This window comes from Astatotilapia calliptera, chromosome 10 (genome assembly GCF_900246225.1).
Source record: "Astatotilapia calliptera chromosome 10, fAstCal1.2, whole genome shotgun sequence".
NCBI lineage: Eukaryota > Metazoa > Chordata > Actinopteri > Cichliformes > Cichlidae > Astatotilapia > Astatotilapia calliptera.
In genome coordinates, this window is record NC_039311.1 from 30,008,229 (window position 1) to 30,028,674 (window position 20,446).

Genomic DNA, 20,446 nt, shown 5'->3' on the forward strand with positions numbered 1-20,446 from the left:
GTGCCATAAAATGAATTCATTCTTATTTGATGTGATGGATCACCCCGACAGCCTGCAAAACGTCAATATTATATTTTCAGTTATGTTAATATATCCAATGCGATTTATTCCTTTGAAGAAAAGTGAGCCAGCACTTCAGTTGCATGTTGACTGTTTACTCGTACTAAAACTTGTATCATTGTCCAAAGAAATTCCTGACCTACCAGTGTGTGGAGAGCATGGCATACTACTAAAGAACTAGTACTAGAGAAATCCTCAGAGGTCCTTCTGTGCCGCAAGAAACTGAAACTAAATAAAGAGCTGCCTGATATTTCCTGCAGCAGTGGTTGTCAAGGTGAAACATTGCAGTGGTGCTATGTAAAATAACTTATGGAAATAATAAAAAAGTGATCCTCAACAGGAAATGTTGCCTGGATGGTAGCACTAAGATTAACTGGTCAGTGGTTGTTGATCAATGGTCATGAGAATTTGCATAATTAAGATTAAGGAACTGACCTCCCAGCCCATTGTTCCTCAGTGGGCTGGTTTCAGTCATTATGCTGAGACTGAAGAAGTCACTTGGATGACTGACGAAACGTTTCTCCCACAAAACGCTACGTCCAGATGAACAGAATCAACTTTTGGAGATTTACTTACCTGGATGATCGAGCATGCATCAAGACGAAGCCATCTGATGTATATTCTGATTTTCACCCAGTATTATTTTAGGGCCTCACCCCACCCCAGTGAACCTAGTTGGATAAGCAGATAAAAAACTAAATTGATGGATAATTGGAAATACTACAGAAAGAAAAGGATGTAGACAACAGTAATCTGGTTCTGAATGAATGGTATCACCTGCCCAAACACTCAAAAAATGCACATTTCGTGTAAAGATCTCAAAATAGTACATACATGTATCTCTCCTCCCTTTTCCCCCTTTGTTGTTATTCCATTAAGAGTCCCAACAGTTGCTTGCACACACAGCCTATTTGTTCTACTGTCTTCATGCATATTGTGGCACGCTGCAGAGGAACAGAGAATAGAAACAGGCTTTGATTCTCTACTATCTGGCAGCTGCTTTCACCCTGGTTCTCTTCTCCAAGCTGCCTGATTGTCTCTGGCACAGTAGCGGTGGGCGTTGCTGACTTGTTCTATTTGTCTGCATACAATTGTGTTAGCTGGGTTCATCACATGATAACAAAAATGAGAATGAGGGAGAAATAATGTTCATTTATTAGAACCATGTCCTTTCAATAAATACTACTACTATATTCTAGCAGAAAATCCTGATTCTACTGCCCAAAGATCCTAAGCTATTGTCTATTTTGTCTGCTCATCGTTCGTCCAAGGACAGAAGAGGCAGTGAAAAGGCAGCTCCGTGGATAAAGACAACATTAGTGCTGTAGCGTGCAGCCAAGTGTTCTGGGTCAAAATTCTCTTCTTCTGTAACCTGCTACAATCACACACACAAATATTTCAAGGATTTCTCTCTGGTGCAGCTTGTATTCTGCTGATTATGTGCCATGGAACAAACCTGATACTAATCAGCACCGACGTTAGCCAGTGACAAACAACAAAGAAAAAGCTCCAACTTGGCAGCGTTTGCCAAGTTTGGCTAAAGTGGTTTAAAGTGGTAAATAATGTGCACTTTACTGTCATCACTACTGGCCATTTAAGGCATTGTTGCTTTCCCGTATGCAGCCTTGGCTAAAGAAAATCTACTTGCAAATACTTGAAACTTGCACAAGATGTGTCCATCACAACAGACACCATCTCAGTCCTGTTTTTTGTCATAGTTATGACTTCCAACACAAAATTTAAAACTTTAAGACCTTCTGGTGATACTGTATTTCAGGCCTAATCACACCCAGAGACTTGTTGACAACCATCTTGCAGCCACCTGCTGTGAGCCAGTTTCACCTGGTAACAGCCAGCAACTTCCAGCCACACATCACCAATCGGTCAGGAAGTACACATTCTGCCTGAGCGACTGGAGGTTGCCCGGGGGTTTTCTAGTTCCAGTCCTACCCCAGCATTTTCTAACGACCTCTTTCACTCCTTTAGCACATTAGCATAGAAGATCTGCCACATTAAGTGATGGTTTGACAATGCTCTGTGAAGGCGATGTTGTGTCTAACATTGAGGAAACCCCATGGACTTACAGCAGGAAGTTCTGTGTTTATTTCAGAAATGCTACACTCAACAAAAATATAAATGCAACACCTTTGTTACTGCTCCCATTCCCCATGGGATGGACGTAGAGACCTAAAATTCATTCCAGATACACAATATAACCATCCCTCCCAAACAGTGGTCACAAATCAGTCCAAATGTGTGGTAGTGGGCACATCTGCTATATTGAGATAATCCATCCCACCTCACAGGTGTGCCACATCAGGATGCTGATCTGACATCATGAGTAGTGCACAGGTGTACCTCAGACTGCCCACAACAAAAGGCCACCCTGGAATGTGCAGTTTTGTCTCACAGCAAAATGCCACAGATGCCACAAGCAATGAGGGAGCGTGCAATTGGCATGCTGACTAGAGATGGCACGATACCACTTTTTATGTCCGATACCGATACCGATGTCATAAATTTGGATATCTGCCGATACCGATATGAATCCGATATAGTGTTTTTTAATCAACAAAACTGTTTTTTAAAATATCTTGCTGCATTTTGCAAGTCTGCAAGTTCATACTCAAGTTTAAAACAACAACTACACTAAAGCTATTCTGTTATACCTGTATACAAAAAAAATATTTCATAGTTCAGCAATACTGATCAATCTAATAAACTTAAACCTACACCATCCTCCCTATTCTGGTATTTTAAAGAGTACTTAGCATAAATATTAAGCAACCTAACTAATAGGGTTCCAACTCCCAGCAACAACAAAAATAAATAAATAAAAAATAGGGAACCACCCCTCACGTGCCACTTCATGATGCTTAATTGACGTAATCAACCTTAATTTGATGCAGTGTAAAAAAAAAAATGCACAGAAATCAATTATTTTTCAAGAAATATTAAATAGATTCAACATCTTTCTTCAACAAAATTGCAGACTGCACAGATGGTACCCTCCCAAAGGAAAAAGCACTATAGCTTACTATATATATTAGACTTAATAGTTACTATATACAGTAATTGACTTCTATTCATTTTACATCAAATTAAAACTTTGGGTGTCAGATAATTATTTATTAAAAGCTCGACATTTTAAATGAGAATAAGAAAGAAAAGTATGTCTTTGTGCCCCCTTTTCCCAGTTAATGCCCTATCGGCCCCCCTGGCTAAACTTTGCTAGATCCGCCCCTGCACAGTTACCAGCTGTCAGCTACGTAGAAAAAGATCCTCGAGTAGAAAGTAATATTAAATACATTCTAACAACAGCTGATCAAGCTTAAACGTGCTGCTGTTGTTCAGCCGCTGGTTTCCTCTTTCTGGTGCAAAGTGGCCCAAAAACAAACAAGAGAGATGGACTCGCAACAGAAAAGCCGATCAGCTGATCATTTAAGCAGTTTCACGATTGAAGTAGCAGCCGGAGAGCGAGAGGCAGTCGCTCATTAAGCTTAACGCAGGAATGCTTTACAAACATTCAGAGATGGACTTACACACTTGCTTTACTTCTCTCGGTGATAACTTTGTCGGAGATGAAATGCCAGGTTGCTAGCGAAGCTCCACATGCTATCCAGACCACCGTCAGGTCCCGCATGCCACAGCCGCTCTATCACGTGATGCCTACTGCTCTGACGTGCTAACGTTCTGAGGTGAGTTACGGCGTGTTGCAAGTTTTGTGAGGTGCTTTCGTGATATTTAATGGATCGGATTACATTTTTTATTTTTCTCCGATATCCGATCCAGTAATTTAGGTCAGTATCGGACCGATACCGATACGTAATATCGGATCGGTCCATCTCTAATGCTGACAGCAGGAATGTCAACCAGAACTGTCGCCCGTGCATTGAATGTTCATTTCTCAACCATAAGCCGTCTCCACAGGCGTTTCAGAGAATATGGCAGCACATCCAACCGGCCTCACAACCGCAGACCTCGTGTAACCACACCAGCCCAGGACCTCCACATCCAGCAGGTTCACCTCCAAGATCGTCTGAGACCAGCCACCCAGACAGCTGCTGGAACAATTGGTTTGCACAACCAAACAATTTCTGCACAAACTGTCAGAAACCGTCTCAGGGACGCTCAACTGCATGCCCGTCGTCCTCATCGGGGTCTTGACCTGACTCCAGCTCGTCGCCGTAACAGACTTGTGTGGGCAAATGCTCACATTCGATGGCGTCTGGCACGTTGGAGAGGTGTGCGCTTCACGGATGAATCATGGTTCACATTGTTCAGGGCAGATGGCAGCTGAGAATGTCCCAGTTCTTGCATGGCCAGCATACTCACCGGACATGTCACCCATTGAGCATGTTCGGGATGTGCTTGACCGGCGTATACGACAGCGTGTACCAGTTCCCACGAATATCCAACAACCTCGCACAGCCATTGAAGTGGAGTGGACCAACATTCCACAGGCCACAATTGACAATCTGATAGACTCCATGCGACGATGTGTTGCACTGCATGAGGCAAATGGTGGTCACACCAAATACTGACCGGTTCTGGGTCCCCAGACCCCCAATAGCGCAAAAAACTGCACATTCCAGGGTGGCCTTTTGTTGTGGGCAGTCTGAGGTACACCTGTGCACTACTCATGATGTCAGATCAGCATCCTGATGTGGCACACCTGTGAGGTGGGATGGATTATCTCAATATAGCAGATGTGCCCACTACCACACATTTGGACTGATTTGTGACCACTGTTTGGGAGGGATGGTTATATTGTGTATCTGGAATGAATTTTAGGTCTCTACGTCCATCCCATGGGGAATGGGAGCAGTAACAAAGGTGTTGCGTTTATATTTTTGTTGAGTGTAGCTTTTCACGTGTAGACACGTGTAAAAGTCCACTGGACTCACATTATACACATTGTGGGCAATTTTTCAAAAAACAGTATTAATGATGTGAAAGGATATGTCTGTGAAGGTTCTCAGTCATCCAGGTCATCGTAGTCTAAGGAGCTTGCAAAGAAAAGCGTCTGGACTTCTTTAAGTTGCTTGAATACGTTTCACCTCTCCTCCAAGAAGCTTCTTCATTTCAGTTCTGGATCATTAGGGGGTCCATTGTCCCTCTTGGGGGGACACTCCCACAGAGCTTAAATCTGGAACTCTCCACCATTTGACTCTAGAACTGGAGAAGCTTCTCAGATGAGAGGTGAAACGTCTTCTGTCAACTTAAAAAAGTTCAGGCGCTTTTCTTTCCAAGCTCCTTAGATGATGTGAAAGGATATATCTTTAAAAAAAGGTCCTTCCTTAACCAAAACCAGGAAGCAAATGAAAACAGTGTGAGGCAAAGTGCAAAACTCTCTGCTGACAAATTTGTGACTTGTACCCATCATTACCCTTCCAACCTTTAAATCTACATTTTTCAAAGTCGTCCACTTTCAAGCTATTTGATAGAGTGGTATGAGAACACACAGTGTTTTGAGTTTTAGCTATAGTGTGCTCTAACATGCTGCACTACTAATATATTATAAGTACCTTGAATTATATGTTATCGCCATAACAATCTGCCCCTTGCTCTCTGCTTCTGATCATTTCTCTTGCAAGCATTATTCCTGTGATAGTTTCAGACAGCTGTCAGGGGGTGAGAAAAAAACAGTGAGTAGTATTCAGCATACGCCGTTTCTTTTATGTAAATTATAATCTTTTTTCTGAGCTGAAGAATCATTTAGCGGCAGTTTGGCTCCTGTACATGAGAGCTGCATTTGGACACCTGCCTGGCGTTCAGGCAACCTGAACAGAATATATAGCATACTGTCTAAATCTGTTAAAAGACGGAAGTGGCGGTAGCATATGTGTCGCCAACAACCAGCAAGGAACTGGCTGTTGTACAACAAAGTGCAATTTCTGCTTGTCGCTGTCAAAAAGCTGTTACTCTACAGCTTCAGTCAGCAGTTTACTCACCCAGACTGAAGGGGTTTATGAAAATATAACAACAGGCATTTAACTGCATGACTGCGCTTCAGACAGATGAGGAAAAAAGAACAAAAAGAAAAGCTTTACCCGGAAGAGGTGATGATGATGAAGAAGGTGTAACACTAATTCTGACTGTATCATATCAAAAGTTGTACTTTAAATGTTTCTGCCAATGACTGTTCCTTTGATTGTTCAGCAATCCACCAACGCAAGACATTTCTATGATTATGTGAGAGACACATTCTGGCTTTCATTCAACCATGCACATAAAATAAACTTGGTTTTGGCTTTGTGACAACCGGACGAAAATAGATCCTCTCTTAATATGCAATTAACAAGCAGTTTGTTTTCATTCGGTGTCACATCACCTAAAAAAGCTTTAAGGATGAAACTAATATGTGCTTTTTTGTGTTCCAAACAGTCAAGCTTGTGGAGGATTTGGCTCAAAAACATCGCCACCAGGTCTCTGGTGGCCTGAGGGTGCCACTGCGACACTACAGTCATGACTTTCCATTTGTGTGTGACAGCGGGGCCATTAATAGCAGCAAAGCCCTGTGGGGAAGCAAGTTAGCTGTAATTATTCAGCTATGAGCAGAACTGGTCTGTCACACTTTCCACAGCTCCCTCGCGGAGCAAATCTTAGGCAAGGAGGAGATTTGGGATATTGCAGTCACACTAGACGGAAGTGTTTCCCCACAGAGTAAAACTGCACTTTCGTAAGGGATCATTGCAAGTTTCACTCAAGACTCTCTAAAAGCTTTATCTCCTACATGTGATTAATACATTTATTACCCTGGTTAATACACATCAAAATAAATGCTCCTGACCTAGTTCTGCAAATATATTATCAAGATTGACAAGATATATCTCGACTCTAAAGGAGAAAAATGGTCCTATTCTTTCATCACATTTTTGTTTTAGGGTTTGTCTCTAGCTTGCATCTTTACATTTCATGCTGTGCACTATTCATATCACACATCATCAAAAAGCAGTGAGAGCAATTGCAGGGTTATAATATGATAGAGGTGAATGTGAAGCTGAATGTGCTACTGGTTCAAAAGAGTGCATTATAGCTCCAGAATAAGTGGCTGTAAACTTACAAGAAAGATTACTATATTGAAGATTATCTGCCATTTGCTTGTGATTATTTATAGATTTGTGCAGAGTTTGTAATGTCAACATTTCAGTCAGAACAACACCTCTGAAGATAATAAAGGGAATGAAAGTATTTCAAATGCTATTTTCACATGAGAAAGACCAAAGAGCTTGTCCACTATTTTGTGAAGGTAAGATTGATTACATGGCAAAACAATATAGATTTAACTGATCATTAAAGAAAGACAAAGGACAAATTCAAAGACATATCCCTTCTGACTCGGTCTAAGATATGATAGCACTACCTCTGTAAAACAAAATAGATTTTAACTGGCACTGAGAAATATGAACATATTACTCCAGTATCAGCAAATTTATAGTGGCTGCCTATTCCATTTTGTATTGATCTTAAAATCTTACTAAGCTTTAAATAGCCATGTTCTGATTTTTATGAAGAACTTGTTAGTCTCCTATATGCCTGGGTGCTTACTTAGATTGGTGCATGGAGTGCTGGTTATTCCAAGGTCTCAGTTCATAAACAAAGGTCAGTATTTAGTTTTTTTATGCTTTTAACAAATCTGATATTTTTTAATAAAGAAAAATGCAAAACATGGCTTCTGTGAAGCCATTCATAACTATCAAGAAAAATGCCACCCACCTGTCTTTTCAGTCATTTTAGATATTGACTGTATAAAAACTAATATTTGTGATGTTTGTCATGTTTTTGTAGCAACAGAATCTTCAATGAACTTAAAAAAAATAAATAAATAAAACTTCCCTGATTAATCACAGCTGAATTCATCTGCTGGACTCTACAGTATGTGTGTGCTCTAAATTGGTGTAAAAATGTGCATTTTAATATGTCTAATGATGACCATGATATGTTTATTGGATGCTGGGTCTTCAACTCTTCTGCCTAAATTTAAGAATTTGTTCATACTTGTACTGTTTATATGATTCTGCAGCTGCACAAATATGTATTCATGACTGTATTCATGAAGCAAAACTGTTTTGTTTTTTCTCCATGATAAGATAGAATAAGTACATGCTAGAAGTTTAATAATTCATCCTAACTTACTCTCCCATTTCTGCTTCATTTTCATCTCATCAATATTACTCTACCCTCACTGCATGCAAAAATCTCCAGGTTAGGGGTATTTCTGCAGTGGCTTCCACTGTTTGTCTGACCTTGATGGCATTAGACAGCCAATAATTTCTCGGGAACCATACTCAGGTATTGGATTTGCCACTCAGGTTGATGACTCACTCTGTCAATAAAAAAGTGAAAGTGCCGAATGAACTTTGGGCCTCAGCAGCTGCTGTCCTTTGCAGATAATTGTTAGCTTGCTGTGCAGGTTTTATCCCCAGACTGAGCAGAGATGATGAGTTTGCGTGACCTCTGTTTTATCAGATTTCCAATAAGATGTTTTCAGACATATACAGGTGCTGAGTCAAGGATCTGCCTGATCATAGGTTATCCATAGGTTGCCTGTTACTCTAGAGTAGCCGGGAACATATTCTCTCTGTTAAAAAATGACTAGTTTCTCACACAGATTGGGTATATCAATGGTATGATTGTTCCTTTCAGTCATATAGTTTGTGCAACAATGTTTGCATATTATTTTGGGACATATTTGAATTTATCCAACAGGTTGAACACAGTGCTTAGTTTTGAGTTGATTTTTTTCTTCTGTTCATTGTATTTTTATTCAGTTACATGAATGGATTTCTGTTGTTTGTTCTGCCTGTTTTGCATACCATTTATTGGCACCACTGACTGATACGCATTTTATTGACGCACATATTCTGCCTGCAGGCTTGTCTACTAAAAATGACACTCTTATACAACTATACAATTTTCTCATCTCTGCATGCAATTTCTCATGTGTCACATTTGCAAGTTAATTAGTAATCAGCATATGTGTCTTTTATTTCTTTCTTCTCTAAAATGTCATGTTTTTCTGCAGCTGATGGTGGAGACAACTCATCACTATGATAGTTGAGAAAATGGAAGTGAAGCTTCTAACTTAGCCACTGTTGTGATATGATTTATTTCAACCTGAACTATGTGAAATTAAACTAGTGGAAATGGCAAAAGATTTTTTAAAAAGCAATGCAAAAGTGAAACCTTTGCTCCAATTTAAGTTTTAAAAATAGTTTAGTAAGAAAGACAACTTAACTATGTATAGCAGTTATTAAAACCATTTCACAGCTTTATACACAATAAAAACACGCTGATAAACTATAAAAAGAGCAGAGGGTAATAAAACTTACAGTAGAATCATGCGATACACAAGTGCAAAGTCAGTAATAAAATACTGTGTATTTAAGAAAAAAATATTTTAAAAAATAATTAACAATATTTCTTAAAGCTAACTATGTAGCGTGCTTCAGTTCGGCTGGTCATTCCACAACTGCAGAGTCCCTTTTAGTCTCCAAGCATGAGGTGAAAACAGTCAGCAGGTCCTTGCATGAGGATCCCAGGCTGTGCACCAGAGTCCTGAAATCCCGAGATTTTGAATCCAGTTTGCAAGAGTTTCCTAGATGAAGATAGTTATTACTATCGACTAAAAATAGCATATTTTTTGATGATAGAGATCTGAACAGATTTGAGCTCCTGGAAAAAAAATCTATGCAAGAATGTGGACATCATGCACACTCCATGCGGAGAGGTACAAACCCAAAATCTTATGCTGTAAACCACTGTGCTGCCAATTCTGGACCTCTCTGACCGAATGATCTGTAGATGTGTTTATGAAAAAATGGCCGCCCCTCCCTGAGCCTGGTTCTGCTGGAGGTTTCTTCCTGTTTCTTCCCTAGGGCAGGGATAGCTCAGTAGGTAAAGTGGTCGCCCCATGATCGGAAGGTCGGCGGTTCGAATCCACTTAACGGCTACCCTGAGGTACCCCTGAGCAAGGTACCGTCCCTACACACTGCTCCCCGGGCGCCTGCTTAGTGGGCTGCCCACTGCTTCACTGAGTGAATGGGTCAAATGCAGAGAAAAACAAGTAATTTCCCCATGGGGATCAATAAAGTATCCATTATTATTATTAAAAGGGAGTTTTTCCTTCCCACTGTCACCAAAGTGCTTGCTCATAGGGGGTCATATGATTGTTGGGTTTTTCTCTGTATGTATTATTGTAGGGTCGACCTTACAATATAAAGCGCCTTGAGGCGACTGTTGTTGTGATTTGGCGCTATATAAATAAAATTTAATTGAATTGAATTAAAAGAGTGCACACTGGTTTCTTGCATTTTGTTTAGAAATCAACAATAAAATGATAATGAAACTTTTGGGAGACAGGGCTGTACCCTGAGAATTCCTTTAGCTGTTAGAGAATTGCCAACACATGCAAACAAGCAAAGTGCAACTTCACTTTTGTTTTCTGTAAATGGCATAAATATCTGTTGGTTTACAACTGTTAATCAGTACACATGAGAAAACTGCTTAACCTTGCCTCAGTAGTAGTTTAGCATAGCAGAACATTTAATGAAAATATAATTTTAAAAAAGAAGTTTTTACCTGTAATTTACCAGACAACACAAAATACATTTTGAAATGATGTTCACGTAATATTTAGTTTGTTTATAACATTATACAAAAAAGTTCACTTTAAAGTCTTTGTGCCTTTGAAAAAAGTATATTTTTAGTAAATCTACACACTGTGCAGGATTTTGTCCCTCCTCATTTTCTCAAGTTGTGCCTTTAAAGAACTTGGGGCCGTGAGTAAAAAGATAGCATTGACAAAAATATATAAATAAATGAAATAAAAACTGGATAGCTCATCCATTAAATCCAGCAGTATCGGCATCAGTATCAGTATTTTTACCGCAGTCAAATTAAGTTTTTTCCTCTTATACATTTTTGAGGTCCAAGTCTTCCATCTTTAAAAGCTCCACATTTTCAGGGTTTCCACAAGGCAGTCAGGTCTCACCATCGTTCTCCCATCCTGACGATAAACAGAATCAAAATATTATCAAAATCACAGATTTTATAATAGGCATTTTAAAATGAACTGTGTCTTTGCACTCACTGAGCGTTTCGGGTGCTGGTGCTCAGGCAAGCATGTCCTTCTTTTATCTCCTTTCCCACGACAAGCTTGCGCTTCATGATCGGATTCTGGATGTCACTGCTTGTGGTCCCACCAGCTCTTCAGCTCTCAGGGACTGCACTAGATCACTGTACCACAGGGTATGTCTGGAAAGCTGTGTCTTATTCACTTGTAGCTTTCATTCATACCTTGACAACACTGAAACAAAGGGAAGATATACAGGTTCCATAAATTCTGAGACCATTATAGCTCTATTTAACAGGCTTACTGGGTAATCCTTAAGGAAGTTAAAAAAAAAGGCAAACTAGCAAAACATTAATGATAATCGTAATGGTGGTTTCGTGTCTAGTTTCTTCACCGTTGTTAAATATTATTGAAGTTGCATCAATAAATGTTCATCACATTGGGCGACATGAAATATAAATATTTTTTAAAGGAGTAAACTTCTTTAAAATCAATCATAGGATTAACACACTGCAGGCCACAAAGTCAAAAAGTCACGATTTTTACTTTTAGTGTGAACGGCCATGATTTTGGGTTTGCTTCGCACACTTTACAGTTTAACTGTGAAGTTTTGGCAAATGTTTGCAGGCAGATCAGCATCTTCCATGCAAAGTACATAAGACACCAGCATTATGCTAGAGAACAAAGCTATAGCGAAGAGATTTTCGGTACAGCACCGTATCTTTTTGCAACCAATTTCACCTAGGGAATGCCAGCAACCACTTGCAAACTGGTTGGGGAACACACAGGTTCCTTACTGACTGATGGTTGCCCAGGTGCAGCAAGGTCTGTGTGACCAGGGCTTTATGATTTATGAGCATGTTTTCCTTCTGTAGTGAGCCTTGACCCTGTTGCCTTACACCGGTTATGCTGGCTGCAAACATAACTACTGGAAGCAACACATACAACCCTGTATGGTGTTTTATGTTTATCAGCCAGGCAAGGACCACTTTTAACATAAAAGTATACTCTAAAATGTACTACCAATAATTTCACGAGTCTTCAGGCCACTACAGTAACAGTGTGAGAAATTAAAAAGCAAAGTAATTTGTCCATTTCAAAACAAAATCAAACATCTCTTCCCTCAGAAAGACTCACTTGAACAAAGATGACCTTTGAGTCATGATCGTTCTTTTTGGAAGACGTGTCATCTCACTGTTCAGTAAGCTCAGTTGGTGCCCTGGTTGAAGTGCTCCAGCACAGTGGTGTTGGTTCTTTCAAACAACCACAGCTGGCTGAGAGAGGCAGGGTCACACGTGTTCATGAAGACTCGCCGCTCACTCGGACTGCTATCAATACAGCTGTTACTGACGGGATGATACAGACTCTTATCCTGGAGGAAAGATAAACATATACATATTATACAAGAAGCTAACTTCTTCACAGGACATTTATTTCCTTCTTTATACAAAGAGAAAAATCTAATACTCTGTGATTAATACACATTTTAAAGCCTTATACTCCACAACGATTAAACCTATTTCTCAAACTTGTTGGTGTTCTATATGGCATATGTACGCATTACTACCGGCAGGATGTTACACTTTGCTCCTGCAAAATTTAAAGTGTCTATCGACCTTTTACCAGGCACACACTGAAATACTTGACATTTCAATTTTTATTTATTTTTTTATTTTTACTTTGGTGACTTTTTAACAAATATAAAACCTTCCTAAGGCCAGGACAGTTGGAGAGCATTGAATAGGATGAATTAGTAAATACACTAATTTTCTACAAGCAGTGAACTCTAGAATTTCTCTATTTCTGTTCATCATACCTTTCTGTACCGCCAAAGCTGGTTTCCCTTCATGCCGTGACAGTCATACAGGGTGACTGGGCTGCTGTGGGAGATGGCATCAAAGCACAGCTTCCTTGTATGTATGGGGTCACCCACCCGGATATCCTCCCTCCAGCCAAATGTTAACACCTGCAGGGAGCACATCTGAGCTGTAACAACATCTGACTGTCCTTCCTTTGTCTACGTGAAATTTCTACCTTTTTTTCTGTCAGATTGATTTTCTTGTTGAAATTGGGGTTATTATGGTAGTGTTGCAGTGTTACATGGTGTAGAGATAGTAAAGCCGATAAAATAAGCATTTTGGATTTATTTGATTTATACAATAGTTTCTCCACATCAGTGTTCAATCGATCTAGCCCAAATAGTTGGAGGTTACATTTACACTCAGGTCCATAAGTTTGTGGATGATGATACATTTTTTAGTAGTAATGCTGTACAAAACCACAGTACACTTAATCAATTAAGATATACAGTACACATATGAATCACTTCCTTTTGTCACTAAAGTTTTTACTGTCTCACCCATTAAGAGTTCATTTCCTATGATCTGTTACCAAATCCAAGTTCAACATTTGGAATCAAATCCAGTTTTTATTTTTATTGTACTTTTGATATTAAAAGAAAAATGTTTTGCCATCCTAAAACATATGGACTGCACCCTATGACCATACAAGCTGCAAAATGTTATGGATGTGATAACTGTACACATTTGGTCACCACATTCTAATTAGAAGTTTTGAAAAAACAAGCTGTTTTTCCACAGGGAAGCATATCACTTTGCAAAAGTTAGAATGAGGTAACTCATTCTCACTCACTCACTATGTGTTAATAGACCTCTCTGCATTGAATCATATCTGTTATTAACCTCTGTCTCTCTTCCACAGCATGTCTTTATCCTGTTTTCCTTCTCTCACCCCAACCGGTCGCAGCAGATGGCCCCGCCCCTCCCTGAGCCTGGTTCTGCTGGAGGTTTCTTCCTGTTAAAAGGGAGTTTTTCCTTCCCACTGTCGGCGAAGTGCTTGCTCATAGGGGGTCATATGATTGTTGGGTTTTTCTCTGTATCTATGAAGTGCCTTGAGGTGACTTTTGTTGTGATTTGGTGCTATATAAATAAAATTGAATTGAATTGAATTAATAGTACTATTAAAATGTATCTCAATTAAGTGATTAGACTTAATTTTGTACAATTATAGGATAAAAATGACAGGGCCAAATGTAATTCAAATATAACAATTTAAATAATGGGACAAATGATCGTTCTTTTGCAGTATTATTTTGACACCGAAGTCTTTTCTCCACCTGTTAATTTTCTTTTTTATTTGCTGTTTGTTTAATTTAGCCCAATTAGGGTTTGGCTAAAAATGAATAGCATGACATTAAAAAGGTCCACTTTCTGTCTGTCTGTTTAGTTTTTTTTTCCTCCTTAATATACCTTGTTGGTAAAAACACACTTTCATTAACATGCTACTAAAGTAAGAAAACAAATGAAAATAATTTACCTGAAAAAAAAACAGCTTGTTAACAACCCATCATGTTGCTAGAACATCATCTCAGAGGCTTTAGGATATGAACTGAAAACCCAATAAGCTCATTTAAGAGGGTGCCCTTACCTGTCCGTGACTCCACCCCACCTCACCACGGCCTTTCACACAGTTCTCCAAGCGGATGGGGCTCCCTGACACAAAGTGTTTGACCTCCATACACATTCCACTGCCCACATTCTGTATCTGAAAAGCACATATATAACTATGATAAACTGACATAAACCAGAAACCCATAAACATGCTGAGATTACAATACACAGTATAATCTCCGCTCTTAGTCCTACACAAGTAAATCCATACACTGACTGTAGTCAGCAGATTGATTTTCAGTTTTATCTTTTTTCTTAAGTTCTTTTTTGTGCACTTCACATGTAAAGGCTTGGAGGCATTTTTTGCCTTCCAGGAGTGTAACTAGGCACCGATAGGAATTGCAGCTTGTTAAAAATACTAAAAAATAGTGTGTTATTGCAAACGTGTTTCATCACTGTTTCTTGTCTTTTTATACCACTGAGAATTCTTTAGCGTGTACCTCAATCCTTTATACCTTTTTAACAATTCTTATCAGTAATCTATTTTTCTTAAATCAAAAAACCCTCAAAACATTACAAGTTGAAACCAGTAGAAACGATTTTCCTGCCTTAAGCTAGTTTTTCGTGAACTTGTTACAGTCACATAATACATTCATGATGAAATTTTACAGTGAAATTATAGATTTTTGTTAAGTCTGTTGAAAATTTCAAACTTTGGTAATCTGTTCCTAAAAGAAATTATTTTTGGCTTTGGCTGATCATAGGATAGGGTAACTAGAGTTGTTCATATTTCCAACAGATTTACTTCTGTGGCTTCAGTTTGGGTACATTGAGAGCAGAATCTGAATATTGTGAATACACTAATTTTTCTTTCCATGAAATGAGTTAGCAAAAGAGCCCTAAGGCATGAAACATGATTCCCAGACAACAAACAGGGAACTAGAAGATGACGATATTTTCAAAAGAAAGCTGGAAAAATACTTTGACCTTTTCATTACGCAGAGTTAATTTTCATACATTTTGTAATAATTTTCATCTTGATTTGATATAATTATTCATCTTGCTTTTGCCACGAAAATATTCTCTGCAGCACAACTGAAACATGCTCATTAACTGTCTGTTTTCTGATACTAAATGATTTATTTGAGCTACACACCGCAGTATTATATAATATATCTATTTGAATTTATTTATAGCAGCAGAATACAATTTAGCATCCAGGTTCTGAGCTAATTACTTTCAGCAAATAGTTTGCGTACAAAAATTGGTGAGTGATTAGTAAATATTCCCTTTGTGGCTACAGGCGGATGCTCGGCTATTTAAAGGGGAGTTAATGGATTGGAGAAATAGGGAATTTTGCAGCAGATGTCAGAGGCATGTTACACATGTATGACCAAGTGCAGCTGGATGTGACTGTGTGGAGTCATGTTCCTTGAGCCAGCTGGTTACAATTGGGGGCTTGTCCGGGATTCTAAATGAAAAATCAAACACGAAACATACCCTATGCCTGTATAGTCTCTGGAATTATGAAAACACAATGGGAACAAAGTTGGATTCACAGATTTTTTAAAATGTATTTATTATTTTTTATTATGACATCTAACTGCAGACATGTATTCAGTTTAGCGATTCCATATTCATTGTACACACAAAAACCTTTCCAGATGTGTTTTTTCATTTATTTTTTAGTTTGTATCTCTATGCATACATCTATTTATTTAATTTCTCTACATATATGAAAGCAGTTTCATGAACTAATCCAGCTCTTACCTCTCCCCAAGCAGCAGCAGGAGGTTCTACTGGTGGATAGTGTTTGGGAAGATCCCAGGCCACTTCATTCATAAACCACTTAAAGCTTTTACAGTTTAATCGGGTCCTCAGCTCTTTCTGCGCTGTCATGTCACCTGCAGACAGGTGCCGATACTCAGGTCGACGCTGGTACACATACTCTGCGTATTCGTCCATCCAAACTTCTGCTACACGTTTTAGATTCTGAAATCAAGTTAAAAGGAGTTTCACATGGTTGGATTAATTCTTTAAAATAGTTTTTTGTTAGCAGACAATTCAAATTTCACACAATAGGAACCTCTAACACATTATCAATAATGGGAGTCATAAAAAAGGTTTAAGGGTCCACTTATGAGTAATGCAAACTTTAACATTCCCATTCTCTTCAATTTGTTGTGGCTTTATACTTTAATGCAGCGGTCCCCAATCCCCGGGCCTCGGACCGGTACCAGTCCATGAGTCGTTTGGTACCGAGCCGCGACAGTTGAGGCTCAGGTGTGAAATGTATGGTTTTCAGGGTTTTTAACGGTTTTCAGCGTTATTTTGTTATCGTTTTTATTGTTAACTCGGTTTTCCTCCATCTTTTCACGTGTGTTATGAATAAACCTTCTTTTTTTTTTGGTACTAGTTTTATTTTGTTGTATTTATCCGCAACACCTTAAAGGCCGGTCCTTGAAAATATTGTCGGGCATAAACCGGTCCGTGGCACAGAAAAGGCTGGGAACCACTGCTTTAATGCATCAACTATGTGTTGTGTCAATGGATTCTGAAGCTGTCTGTGTTTCCACCTGCAAACAAGTACCCTAGTATAGGTCTTTTAGTTCCTGACAGTGAGACCAATTATATGGAGAGCTGCCATGGACTGGTGTGAACTATGTTTACCTAGTATGCTGGGTTTTTTTTTTTTTACTGTATATTTGTCTCTAGGAATCTGCCAAGACAACGGCATTTTATTGCTGCCGTTTTTGACCATTGTATTTGAGCTACATATATTGAAACTGACCTATAGAGTGCTCTCTTTGATTCAGCTTTGATTGAAATGATACCTCAACAAACGGGAAAAAAAGAACTATCCGCTTTTATGTAAAGGGTCAGGTGATTCAGGGACATCAACATTTCAATGAAGCTAAGTTAGAGACTGTTCCTCAGAAAAACAAAACAAAGCCAGTTACTTTCAGCTACACACTGAGCTATACCGAGCCATGTTTCAGGCTGAGAGCAGAGGCATACATAATGAATGGTGTTTGGCTACACCTCAGATGATTAAGCACTTTTAGACAATTTCCTATTCTGTGTAGGTGCTGAAAAAAAAATAACAAAAGAACTTAAGCTCATTCTTCACAGTAGCACCTGGAAAGGCTATAAGTTGTAGATAGTGGATACCCTGCATATTTCTGCCTCTTGCCTGGTGGTCTTTTATGAGTGAATGCTGAGCAGACTGTAAAGTACACTGAGATGAAAGAGTAGTGTACTTAGCAGAGGATGCAGAAAATACAAACCCTGCACCACTCTGTGTGTGCATGCAAATGTATAGCATGTGTGTTTACATGCAGGGTTAATGTATGTTTCTGTTTACTTGTTTATTGGGGTTAATTAGCTAAAGGTTCATTTAAAAGGCAGGGACATTCAGCTTCACTGCTCAGTGGACTTCAGAGGCACAGAAGTTGCTACAGTGTGTGTGTGTGTGTGTGTGTGTGTGTGTGTGTGTGTGTGTGTGTGTGTGTGTGTGTGTGTGTGTGTGTTTGTACTTTTATGAATACACACTTACACATATCTACTAAAAACATCCCATCTTCCATATAACGTCATAATTAGCAGAGATCCAAAAATCATGTTTCTGTATTGCTTTTAAACCCTGAGTGTGAATACAACAAAACACTAGTTTGTCAAAAATCTGTTTACCTAAATGTTTACTCTTGTTTGAAGCATGCTGGTTGACAGTTAATCATTCATTCCTTATTAAAAATCTTACTGGCAACAATAAGAATTTTTTTAAAGGGTAGGGGGTGGTGAGTGTGAGCAAGCATGTGATGGGATGCACCATAATCCAGATTGAATACTCCTTCTAGTACTCCTTAGGATATTATAGCATTATACTACCATATACTACTGTAATTCAGTAAAATCAGAATTATTAGTCTTTTAAAAAATGAAAAAAGGAGCTCCTGGAATGGAAAAAAGGATTTTCTTTAATTGATCAGGCTTTTTATCTCATTGACTAGTTCTCTACTAGTTTATAGAATACAATAAATTGTTGCTCTATGACTTAAATGTATCAGAAGTAATGTTAGAGCCTGTGTATTTTGCTTTTATAGTATGCAGAAAATCCATCACTGATCCACTGCACATAGTGAGAAGAATTACCTTTGCCAAGCTGATCCCACCAGGCACTTTGTAGGGGACATACTTCCTATAGATGTGTCCTACCCTGGAGCAAGGGATGTCCTCCATCCGACCACCACACATCCACAGCTTCAGAGACACAAAGAGAGGGAAAGAATACTTTCATCTGATGAATCTTTATGGTGTTTAGAAGCTTTGCTCTTTAAGATTCAAAGAGATGCACAAAGGTAAAGCAAGGTGAAGGAAGGAGATGACGACAGAGATGAGCAGAAGACTGATGGCTGAGCAGAAGGAGGAATAAGGTACAGTGATTCGAAGAGGCTTATAAATCCTGGGAGACCAACAGGAGAGAGAAGATGTAATAAAGATGAGAGGACAGAGCAGAGGAGGCAGGGGGCACAAAAACAAATTATGCCAAGATGGTGACCTGACTTCACCTAAGAAGGAGGACCAGATGAGAAAAGGTCTTTCTGACAAATCACTGATACAATGCTTATGTTACGACACTATTAGAATATTGTTGGTATTCAAAAAACACAACTGGTTTACTAAAACTTCTGCCGTTTTATGGGAAAACAACATTTTTGTTACTTTTTTAATAGCTTTTAAGTACCTTTGTCTGAAGTGTTGTCTGAAGCAAAAACAAAGCATCATTGCTTCTTTTTCTTTTTAGCTGTCTATCTGACATAACAGAGACATTCAACAGTGTGTCTTCATTTTAATCCTCCAGCAATAACAAAGGCAACTGTGATGATTTGCTTACTTGGCTTTCAATGAGGAAAACAGACCATGAGAAGAAAGGGAGGCTATGAAAGGGGCGAGAAATAAAAGAAAGACTTAAATACAGCAGGCAGGATGGAAAATGGGTTTTGTTTTAGCAAAACTAAATGAATAGAAATGAGAAGCTCATTTGAAACATAAGTAAATACTATCAACACAAGTTTGAAGACAGCCAAAGAGAGAGGCAGAGAGAAAGAGTAGTAGTGCTGCTGGTCCTGCAAAAAAGTCTGCTAATATGAGACTAAACAGGCTAAACGTGGGGAAAGTTTGACAACTTAGACATGAGCGAAGGAAAAGAACATGTTTTATACATCACTTCTAGTTATACAGACATACATTTCATTAGTTTGCGTTTTTTAAATCGTTGAAGGATCGCGGCAAACCCTTTGAATGAACTGAGCCGATCTCTAACTGTAAACCTATTACTACACAGCAGTTCATATGTAGATGTGTAGATACAAAGAATTTTTTTCTGTAGTTTCCTGAGATGTGTGGCTCAGTGGCTCCCACCCTGCAGAGATGATAACATTGAAACTATAGAGGAACGTAGAGCAGATTGCATCTCAAATGCTGAAGACTGAAATATCAGCTAGTTGTCCTTCCAAGTCATCAAGTGCTGTCAATTCATCAAACCCACAGGCATCTCAAAAATATGCAGTGTCCTTTGGCACTGAGTTATGGTATTACTCAGACATGTCTCAGTAGCAACATGTCACATATGGATGCTTCTAAAGAATCTCTTGCTGTTACATTTAAATGAACTATTTAATGGATTTTTTCAAAGTTAATGTTAATGCTGCTAAGGTGTTTATGTAATAAACAAAAAGCTGATCTTTTCTTAAACCTAGCCAGCAACTTATGGGGAAGTGAAAACTAAACTTTTAAGCAAATCAAAATAAAACAGAGCAAAAACAGAATTACCTTTGCTGGTGGATCAAAGCACCATGTGCAAATCTGAGATTCTGCCAGATGTTTTTATTGTTGCACA

The 20,446-nt window shown here is 38.8% G+C and overlaps 2 protein-coding genes across 2 annotated transcripts in view; both read right to left on the reverse strand.

Moving 5' to 3' along the window:
• Positions 1 to 20,446, reverse strand: part of LOC113030056 (polypeptide N-acetylgalactosaminyltransferase 10-like) — a 512,613-nt gene that overhangs the window by 414,459 nt on the left and 77,708 nt on the right. The window lies entirely within an intron of this gene.
• LOC113030057 (polypeptide N-acetylgalactosaminyltransferase 10-like) lies at positions 10,303 to 19,320 on the reverse strand. Its single transcript, XM_026181117.1, has 7 exons — positions 18,700 to 19,320; positions 16,318 to 16,539; positions 14,585 to 14,701; positions 12,954 to 13,103; positions 12,275 to 12,509; positions 11,156 to 11,371; positions 10,303 to 11,071 (listed from the first exon to the last, which is right to left on the reverse strand). The coding sequence occupies exons 1-5, from the start codon at positions 18,799 to 18,801 to the stop codon at positions 12,345 to 12,347; spliced, it is 756 nt and encodes a 251-aa protein (XP_026036902.1). The 5' UTR covers positions 18,802 to 19,320; the 3' UTR covers positions 10,303 to 11,071; positions 11,156 to 11,371; positions 12,275 to 12,344.